The sequence below is a fragment of the Callorhinchus milii genome, unplaced genomic scaffold, assembly GCF_018977255.1.
Source record: "Callorhinchus milii isolate IMCB2004 unplaced genomic scaffold, IMCB_Cmil_1.0 Scaffold5, whole genome shotgun sequence".
NCBI classification, from domain to species: domain Eukaryota; kingdom Metazoa; phylum Chordata; class Chondrichthyes; order Chimaeriformes; family Callorhinchidae; genus Callorhinchus; species Callorhinchus milii.
Window position 1 is genome coordinate 6374938 of NW_024704746.1, and position 10674 is coordinate 6385611.

Here is a 10674-nt window from a genome sequence, read left to right on the forward strand (position 1 = left end):
TGCCAACACTCTTTACAAAAGGGATACTGAAAAAAATAAAATTTTATGTGCCTTGGGATGAGTCCTGCCTGACTTCCGATTCAACGTGTAACCCTTCACTGTGGAGGAATCCTCAAAGATCCTGGGAAATGTGAAAATAACATATCTGCAGAGGCAACAATATTTTATCCTCAATGAGAATATAGTACGTCTCAAAATACCTTAACACTGGTTCCAAGTCAAATCAATACTGAAATCTGATCTGATCCAGACAGGGCTATCTATAAGTCATAAACCAGTCTTCCATGTAAAACCTAGTTATATTTAGCTTCAACTCAAATATTGAAGCCCATTAAATATTGTGGTGCTCAACTGGGAGTACAAGTTGAAAGACAGCAAGGTATCTTGGTGACCTTTATGTGTCTCATCAGGCATCCTGTCACCACTGACAGCAATGCTCACAGCATTTAAACTGGAGACTTGTGCACTCGAAGGGCTTAAAGCACAACCACAAAAGGCCAAAGCATCCCCCCAAATTGATCAGTGAGAAAATGCTAGTGTTCAGCTGCTCAGAGATGACCAGGAGTAGACCAGGGCAACTGCCCGTCCAACATTCACCTCCACAGAACCCTAGAAATTTACAGAACAATTCAGCCCATTGTATCCGTACTGGTTCTGTTAAGATGGGTTCTTTCAGTCTCATTTACCTCTCTTTCCCGATCCTGTAGATATTTTAGTGCTCTTTTGAAAGCTAATATGGATTCGGCCTCAACCACCGCTACCTGTGAGGCATTTTGTATCCTATCTACTGTCTATGAAAAAAGTTCTCCTAATCTCACTTTTTGCCCGTTTGCTAACTATCTTAAATTGATAGCCTAATAATACCTGTGGGGAAGGACCTGGATTCTGTTTGACAACTTCTCAAAGCAAACAGAGGTACAGCTTAGTGAATTTAATGTGCACGCAATGATAAGCATAAACTCACATCCCAACAGGCTATACTACCACATTAAATTAAAAAATATACATGGGGTGAGTAGCACAGTACTAGATGAGAAGACAAATGTGGAGGAATACAAAGTGCAATTATATAAATTTGATCATCCATTTTGCCAAGATCCCAACCTTGGCCATGCTGCTCTGGAAAGAAGCCAAGTGCAGGCCACAAATCATTGATGATGCAATAAAAACTAGCGGCTTTCCCACTCAGCCACATGAGATGATTGGATGCTCAGGAACACAAGTAAAAAGGGATTTGCATATTCATCCCCAAATATGTAATAAGGAGCACTGTTAACCAGAGTACTCTTAAAAGTATAATTATTCAGACCAGTTTTACTATAAAAGAAATTCAAATGATGGACTAATGCAGAATCTTGATCATCAGAGAGTTGTTAACAGGAAGGCCAAACGGAACATTAAATCACTTGCAATATTTACAGCCATTTCTGCAATATATTCCAATTTTTATTGGCAATGCGCAAACAATGAATATTTAACCTCCATATTTACTGTACCATGTATTCTTCTCAAATTGCAACAGGTCTGAACACTGTACAGACAATGCCTTTTCAGTCCTGGGTCCAGAACCTATCATTAATTAGTTAAATCCCCAGAGTTTGTGTCCTTACCTCTTGAAAGTTGTGCTGGGTGAACTTGTCAGCAATACGCAGCAGCTCTCTGCAGGAGTGGGTGTCAGCGAAGGCTCTGATACCCAGGCAGTTGGAGGGATCGAGTTGTCTCTTCAGGAACTCGCAGCATGCCTCCTGGATCTCAGCCAGCTGCAAGAGGCAGGCAGCCGGCAGCAGGGTCTGCACGTTTCCCTCCTCCACAGTGATCTGGGAAGTGTACGCAAAGTCAATCAGCAGTTCCATGGCTCTCTCGTCAATGTCTCGAATCACCACTTCAGTCTGCCGGCTCTCTGCCAGCTCACCGGTAAACATCGCTCGAAAGTAAGGGCTGCAGGCCGATAGGATCACCCTATGTGCATAGATCTTTTTTGCGCCTACGACCAGCACCACGTCACAGAGTTCCCTGTGCTTCCTCAAAAGGTTAATCACTTCGAGAGTCTGCCGAGGGTGCTTGTCCGATACGTACGGCATTCTGGCTGGTTGGGGCACTCCCTCGGGCAGTTTATTGGGATCACCCAGTGTACATCGGCTAGTAACATCCATTCCGATCTCTCCTGGTCGAGTACTGTTGCACCTAATATGGGGCAGTAAGGGCGGAAAGGAGAAAGNAAAAAAGTTATTCAAGCTTAAAATTTAACCATACTATCTGCATGTAGATTACAGGTTTCCAATGTAGAATTCTAACCCGCGCAATTCTGCTATCCATTGGGAGGTGTGGCAGGGGGATAAACCCTGTCCCTGCTTTCTATGATTATAGGCGCTCCACTTGCGTGTAAAGGATCTTGTTGCGTTTCTTTACTCGTTTAAAAAATGCCTCAATCAAGGTAGCTAACAAGAGCTGGACTCCAATCAATGTTGTTTGAAGTTCTAGCCCTAAAGGCTAATTGGGCACCAAACACCCATTAATGAATCAGCCGCAATATATAACTGAATAAGTGAGAGAGTTGGACAAAGCAATAGCTTCCTTATCCAAATAAACCATTTGTTGTAAAAACTCTTGTGCACGTTTGTTTTCTGGACTCAACCCGTACCCTCCTATAGGAGGTTAGGCATTTTATAATTGTATACAGTCACAAAAAAGCAAGAGGTTCAGATAAAGGTCCTTTGGTCCAATTCTATGGGTACGCTTTACTGGAAAAGGCACCGGTCTTAAGCTTATATTGCTAAGAAGTGGGGAAAAAAGACAATTGTCTGACTTGGCAAGTCCCAATCTCAACTGGCCAGTTTAGAAGGTTGAGGGGTAATCTAATTGAGGTTTCTAAAATAATAAAGGGATTCAATAGGATAGATGCAGAGAAACGCTTTCCTCTGGTGGGGGAAATCCAGAACAAGGGGGCATAATCTTAAAATTAGAGCTAGGCCATTTAGGAGTGAAATCAGGAGGCAATTTTTCACCTCCTGACTTCAAAGGTTAATGGAAATCTGAGACTCTCTCCCCCAAAGGCTGTGGATGGTGGATCCATTCACATTTTCAAGACTGAGGTGGATAGATATTTGTTTGGCAACATCATCAAGGGATATGGAGCAAGGGTAAGTAATTGGAGTTGAGGTACAAATCAGTCATGATCTTATAGAATGTCAGAACAGACTTGATGGTCTGAATGGCCTACTCCTGATCCCGAGAATTACAATAACGATGGTTTGGAAAGGTCACCTATCAAGATCAGCACCAATTTACTGAGGCTGAACGAACATGGGATTTACTTTATTAATTCAGCGTTTAAGAGCATTCAGAATCTACCAAATTCTTAAATAGTCTTACGTTATAGGTGGTTTATTACATGGTATTTTAAGAGCTAAAGAACAGATTTCAAAGTTAAGGTTCGATTCACCAATTGGCCGAATTCTTGATGCTCTAAAATGCTGCATGAGTAAATCTACACCCAGGTGGAATTTCTCCTAATTAAGGACTTATACAAGAGTTGGTTGATCAAATTGAACTAAAAAAAAATTACTCCCATTTCAGCAGTTGATTTTAACCTCCCTTTCTTAACCAGCTCTGGCTTTCAGAGATCAATGCAACACATGAGCAGCTGTGCACTCAAAATAGCAAGCATCTGAAGAGACATAGTTCCTGAAACTTATTCCAGGTTACATCACAAATAGAAAACTGTATGACTGGCTGTTTTCTATAGGCAACAAAAATTATGTACAAATATATGGTCTGTGTACAAGAGTTTGACATTCTTATTCCAAGTTCTCTGCCCTAGTAACAAAGCACACACAATGTAGACTTCTCTGAACCTGTCCATGTTGGGGCTTAATTCCAAGAATATATTATGCTTATTCCTTTCTTGGTGCCTTTAAACCTGTGATTACCTACCCCCATAAGACAGAGTTTAACCTCTTCACTCCCTTTCTCCCATATTAATAATAAACAACAATACTTGCATTGGTCTTATTTTGCCTTATGTCATCGAGACGTCTCAATGCATCTCAGAGGATTTACTGTAAAGTGGCATGGTTTTGTGCAAGACTAAGCTGGAAAACTGAGGTCCCCTTGCTGTATCTCATTAGTGATAAAAGTCTGCTTCCAATCAAAACCTTTCTTCAAATACAACTTACACTTGTATAGCGCACTCCATGGAGGGTAGCATCTCAGAGCACTGAACAGAGGCGGAGCATGACTCTGAGCTGGGGAGGGGGAGGTGACTGTACACGGTCAAAAAGGAAGGTATTCAGGTAGGACTTGAAAAAGGCTAGGCAGGAGAATGTTCTGAGTTTTGGGGCATGATGGCTGAATGCGCAACCTTCAATGGTGGAGCAGAGGGCGCGCGAGTGCATGCGGCAAGGATACCTGTGGCCACGTTTTGGAGGAGCTGCAGCTTATGAATGGTAGAGCTGAGAAAGCAGATGAGAAGAGCAATGGAGACATTGAGTTTTGAGGTGACAAAGGTAATGAGTGTTTCTCCCACAGTGAGCTGGGAATGGAGGTGAGTAATAATAATAATGCTTGCATTTGATATAGCGCTTTTCACATTTTCTACTCAAAACTTCACAAAATATTCTGTAAAGTGAATTGACTGTATATTTGTGGGCGAAACAGTGGCTTATCACATGATCAAGACATCTCAAAGCATTTCATAAGATTTTTACTGTGTAGTAACTATTTATAGGCAAATGGAGGCAATGCACGTCACAAGACAAGAGGTAAGGAAGGAAAGAAATCCAGAGAAGAAAGCGCTGTACAGCTTCCCTTTACCACCACAACAAGGATTATACAATAAAACTTGCAAAGGTCTTACCTTTATAAACACTATAATCACCTTTCGTAAATGCACCCAAGCCCCATTCAGTTTCCTATCAAAATCACTTAGATTTCTTTGTTGTTGTAATCTTCTAACTTGTAACTCCGTTCCCCTATCTTCCATTACCAGCGCACTCATCAGCTCCATTGAACTGTGGGAAATACAGTTTTGATCCGTCGATGCATACACAACACGATTCCAATACTTGCCGGTAAGTTCACGTGCAGTGACGGGTCAAGGCGCATTGAAACATGGGAAACGTAATCTTGACCAGTCACCGCACGAACACTTACCGGCTGCATTGTATTATGCATGTGCAGTGTAGATTCTTGATTAAATCGGATTTTATACGGCTTGTACAATTTTGCCGGTAACTCGGATTTCGTGCGAGTAATTAAATCATGGAGGCAACTCATACAATTTGTGAGTTTTACTGTACAGCCAAATTATACTAAAATGAAAAGTTTTTAAAACACATTCTGTTGTCTGTGTGTGGGGGGGGGGGGGGGGAGATTCCATTTTTTAAAAAAAATCCAAGAGTACTCATTTAGTTTGACCCAGGCTCCAACACAGCACCAAACATCTATCAACCCCACAACCTCAGCAAGGGTCATACTGTAGGAAGTGCATCTTACCAGCTTCACATAGATTTTTCATATGTAATATAAACAGAATGTCCATCCACTACTGGAAAACACATCACTGACACAGCACAAGCAATGGGAAATGAGACAGCACGAGCACAGAAAAAAAACATAAAACAAGAAAAGGATTGTTTCTATTTTGTGACAAGTACAATTTCAGTTAAATCCAACAGTAACATTTCAATTCATGCGTTACTGTTTCACCGACTTGTGACAATGCAATAAATTTAATTAATTCCTGAAGCAAACATTCAAAGGTAAGATTTTTTTTGGTCAGCCAGATGTCTGACACATGTGAATCACCTTGCTTAAGAGTATCCAAACCAAACAGAGTTCCGTGCATCTCGCCTACATGGAAATTCATATGTATTGAAATGGAAATGCCTCCCGAGAGGGACACACCCTCACAATGTAAAGGCTCACTGCTGAGCAAGGTTTGGTATATTATACATTATATTTCTGATCTTGGCCCTGGTTACTTTGGCAGTCTATTTATCTGTACCACAAATGGATAGCAGATTGCTTTGTTCACCAATGGCCACTTAAGCAGAGGAATGGACAACAACAACTTGCATTTATATAGCACTATCCACCTTCTCAGAGCGCTTAACAGTGGCGGAGCCTGACTCCGAGCCGGGTGAGGTGGCCATAAGCATGGTCGAACAGGAAACTTTTCAGGCGGGACTTGAAAGAGGGGAGGGGGCAAGGTGGAAGGATTGAGGGAGTATTTTCCAGAGTTTTGGTGAGTAATGGAGGTCAATTAGTAATCACATTCCCAGGAGAAGGAGAAAAAGAGGGAGTGAAATACTAGAATTCACAAAACCAAGTTGTATCAATTAATTGCTGCAGCATTAGATGCACTTCAACTCACCTGCGCATCAGCTTCCCTTCCATGCACAGTCAAGAGAATTTCTCAGTCTCGATTTAGCTCCTTTCTAGGATTGAAAGATTAAACAGAGTACAGAATTGTGACCAGGACATTGTTTTACCAATACTTCACTACATTAACACCTTCAATAATCAGATATAAAACCTGGATAACTGGTTATCCACCCAGTATATTTTCCAGTCCCAGCAATTGTACAAGCAACCTCAATACTCGGTTCACTACTCAGTTAAGTTGCTTCTCATCTAAACAGCAAAAGAAAATTCTTAAATCAACATAAATATGTTAAAGTTCAGTAAGACTTCCTGAACTATCTTACTGCATTTTTATAATATATAATTTTAAATAACTGAAATTGTTATCCAATCTCTCCCTAAGATAATCAATAGTGCCATTTTAGAATAAAAATTCTGGGTACCCAGACTTCACATTACATTTATTTTTCAAAAAAACACTAATTTCAGGATTACCCCCTCCTTCAACTACATTTCCAGACCAGATGGAGTTATGGATGGACAGTGAAAAAAAGTGACCAAAAAAAATTTAGTCTAGCTTCAGCAAGGTTAAAACATACCGGTTTTCTCAAAAATCTAACCACATATACAATACAGTGAAAGTGCTGTACTTTTCTGAAAATAACATTGAGCAAAATACTGTAGTTTCCATGATTGGTGAAAGAATTCAGATTATTATGGCTTCTGTGCCAAAGAAATATAAGTAGGAACTCACACCAAGACACCCTAACGTAAGACAAAGACAAGTTCCTGTCTAATTAATTCCTCCATCGTGTTATTTTTATATCCTATAATGCAATTCACACACTAGATGTTAGTGGATAAGAAACCAAACCAATTTAAAGGTTCTCAGTACTGAAGTCATGTTTCAATTATCAACTTCAGGAATGCTGTGGCTCTGACAGGCTTCCAAAATTACTTTAAAACAAACACTGAAGGGGATACATTTATGGATCCTCAACAGCAATTTATTGGAGGTCAGCGAAACAGTCACTACTGCGTGTTCACAGGTTGCCAATCAATCCCCCAGTGCAGGATTGTGAATGAAGTGGAAAGTCATGGATAATGCACCATTCTACAGGAGAACAAGCCAGGAAACTCACAAATATCTGTCCATTCCACTTTACAGAATCCATTCTAAAAGTTCTTCCAAATCAAATGCAAGGTATTTTTGCTCTATCAAATTACCTCCCACCCTCCTGAAGAGGGCTTACCTGCACATCACAACTCCACCTTTCCTCCTTCATCAGAAACATGACACATATCATCACACAAGAAATCACTGGCACAGACTTTAACTACTCTGAGATATAGATGACTTCAGAGCGGCTATACACACTGCAAGGCAGAGATTAACCTTCTGTGATTGGAATGAACTCACTGCACACCATCATCTAGCACCGTGCACATTCAAGACTCATTTCTGTACTTAAACACATTAGAAGCATCACCCACAGCAAAAAGTAATTTTACAAAAAACAAATTATACATTAATTGATTTATCACAGGTTCCACAATACAGAGATATACAATGGCTTTCCACTTTGACATTCTTCACCAGTGTTTCTCAAATACTGCCACTATGGTTGCATGCAATGGTTGCGTGAATCTATATTCACTTGATTTTGTAGTCACCAGCAGCCCCTGGCCCGGAGGAAGGGTGTATGTATGTGTGTAGCCCTTGTAGTTCGAGCACGCACTGGACCCACTGCTGCAGAAGGGGAAGCTGGACTATAGCTCCCAGGGAGCATCGCAAGGGTGCACAGGTAGCCGGTTGAGCATGCCCTCCCTGCGCACCGGCTGGCTCGAGAAGGGAAAGGGAGTTACCCAGATAACGAAAAGTTGCACTGTGGCCACCAGTAAGTGTGGTGGCCACACACCGAGGCCACCACAAAAATTGGTTTGAGAACCAATGCTTGTTAAGAACACAGATTTGGGTTGAGCAGCTGTTCATGGCTAGCCCACTGAATAATTAGCCAAGGGCTATAATAATAATCCTTGTATTTGATATAGCATCTTATCAAGTCATTGAGACATCTCAAAACGCTTCACAGAATACACTATGAAGTGGACTGACTGTATACTTTGTGGGTGAAACACAGCAGCCAATTGCACACAGCAGTGTCCCACAGTCTTGGACCGAGTAACCAAATTATTTTTTTAAACTTTTTTTTGAAGGGATTATTACCCTGGAAAGCAGTCCTTCAATCGACTAACAACCGAGGTCCTCCTTACTGCTGGGTAAACAGAGGCACGTGGAATAAGGAAGCTCGCCTAAGGTTTCACCCAAACCGGGAATCAAACCTGAGTCCTTTCGCTTGCGAGACGAGAGCGCCAACCACTACAGTACCGGCCTGGCACTGATCAGTCAATACAAATTAGGTTCAGAAGTGATTTCCTTCAAGTAAAAAAAGCTCAGTTTGCAGGTGATTCAACATGGTTCCCATTAACACACCTACATAGGTACAGTCTGTTCCCCCATTCAATTAGATCATGGCTGATCTCTGTACCTCAACTAATCCTGTCAATTCCAATTTCCCGCTTTTTCCCCATATCCCTTAATACCCTGACCTACAAAAATACATCTATCAACCTCAATTTGAAGGTGTGGTTAGATCCAGCATCCACAGCTTTTCGGGAGGAGAGAATTCCAGATTTCTACCACCCTTTGAGTAAAAAAAATGCTTCCTGATTTCACTCTTAAATGGCCTGGTTCTGATTTTAAGGCTACACCCCCCCCCCCCCCCAGTTTTGGATTCCCCCACCAGAGGAAATAGCTTCTCTGTATCGAATCCCTTTATCATCTTAAGCACCTCAATCAAATCACCGCTCAACCGTCTAAACTCCAGGGAATACAACCCAAGTTCATCCGGTCTGTCCTCGTAACTTAACCCTTCAAGGCCCGGCAACATTCCAGTGAACCTGCGCTGCTGTGGAGTCCTGTAGCTCAGTGGTTAGAGCACTCTCTTTGCAAGCGCGAGACCTGAGTTCAATTCCAGACAGGGCGAAACCTTGGGCAAGTTTTCTTACTCCATACGCCTAATAATCATCCCTCCGAAACCAAAAACCATAATAAATTGGCATTTTCAATCTACGACTGTTTGTGGGACATTGCTGTGCGCAATTGGCTGCCGCGTTCGCCCACAAATATACAGTCAATTCACTTTACAGTGTGTCCTGTGAAGCGCTTTGGGACGTCCTCCCGACGTGAAAAGCGCTCTGTCAAATGCAAGGATTATTATTATTATTAAACGCTGCTGCTGCTCCCCCTCCAGGGCCGTGGAGATGTGCGGCAGCCGCACCGGGTGTCCGGCACTGGGGCAGCCAGGATCGCGGTAATGCGCACACATACAGTGCCGGTCTCCTTAAGAGCCTATTATTTATTGCTGGTGGTGGTGGGGGGGGGGGAAAAGGCTGTTAAGTACCTGCGACCATTACAATGCACAACACACAGCAGTGAGTAAGGAGCCCAGAGGCCGGCCCTGTGGGGGGAACTGGTAAACATGTCCGCAAGGCAAGAGTCGCTGAAGAGGTGCGAGACTCAGGCCTGTACCCCCCCTCCCTCTCCCCCCTCTCTCTCTCTCTCTCTCCCCCTCTCCTCTCTCTCTCTCTCTCCCCCTCTCTCCCCCTCTCTCTCTCCCCCCCTCTCTCTCCCCCCCCCTCTCTCCTCCCCCCCCCTCTCTCCTCCTCCCTCTCTCTCTCCCCCCCCCTCTCTCTCCCCCTCCCTCTCTCTCCCCCCCGATGCCTTCAATCCGCTCCCTTCTCGATGATTCTAAGCCACTTTGCCCGCCTCGCTTCAGACACTGCGCACCTCCGAGAGAGAGAGAGAGAGAGAGAGAGGGGGGGGTGGGGGCGCGCGCCTCGCACAACACCATCCCCCCCCCCCTCCCGAACCCGCACCGCACGGCGGGGAGGACGGCCCGAGGTCTGGGCGAGAGACCGCTGGGAAAGTCCGCCGGCTGGTCGGCTTAGTTACGGGCCTACCTACCTACCGGGCGGGCGGAACCGGTTGCAACTGCCCCGCGAGGGGCGGTGATAGTTGAGGAGAAGTGGCCGCGATGGAGAGAGAGAGAGAGGGAGAAGGAGAAGGAGAGAGAGAGAGGGGATGTGGATCGCGCGCGCGTCACTCACTCACTCACTCACCCGTTCTCCCTCCGTGGCCGCCACGCCCCCCCACTGCGCTTGCGCGGCAACCGCAAGGCCGGGAACGGAGGGGGTGGGGCCGAAAAAAAAGGCCTTCCCCGCGCAGGCGCACTGCTCGCCGCGCAGTCC

General features: G+C 43.9%; 1 protein-coding gene across 2 annotated transcripts in view; it reads right to left on the minus strand.

The window, feature by feature from the left end:
* The window catches only part of klhl20 (kelch-like family member 20), a 28544-nt gene extending 17947 nt beyond the window's left edge, over positions 1-10597 (minus strand). Inside the window, exons 1-3 of one of the 2 annotated variants that reach the window (XM_007902977.2) lie at positions 10546-10597; positions 6374-6437; positions 1611-2184 (exon numbers count right to left, since the gene is read on the minus strand). In XM_007902977.2, coding sequence (XP_007901168.1) covers positions 1611-2184; positions 6374-6396 — 597 coding nt within the window. In that variant the 5' untranslated portion in view covers positions 6397-6437; positions 10546-10597. Of the gene's footprint in view, positions 1-1610; positions 2185-6373; positions 6438-10537 lie in introns of both variants that reach the window. The other variant, XM_042335081.1, reaches the window with a different exon arrangement.
* Between the last annotated feature and the right edge of the window lie 77 nt (positions 10598-10674).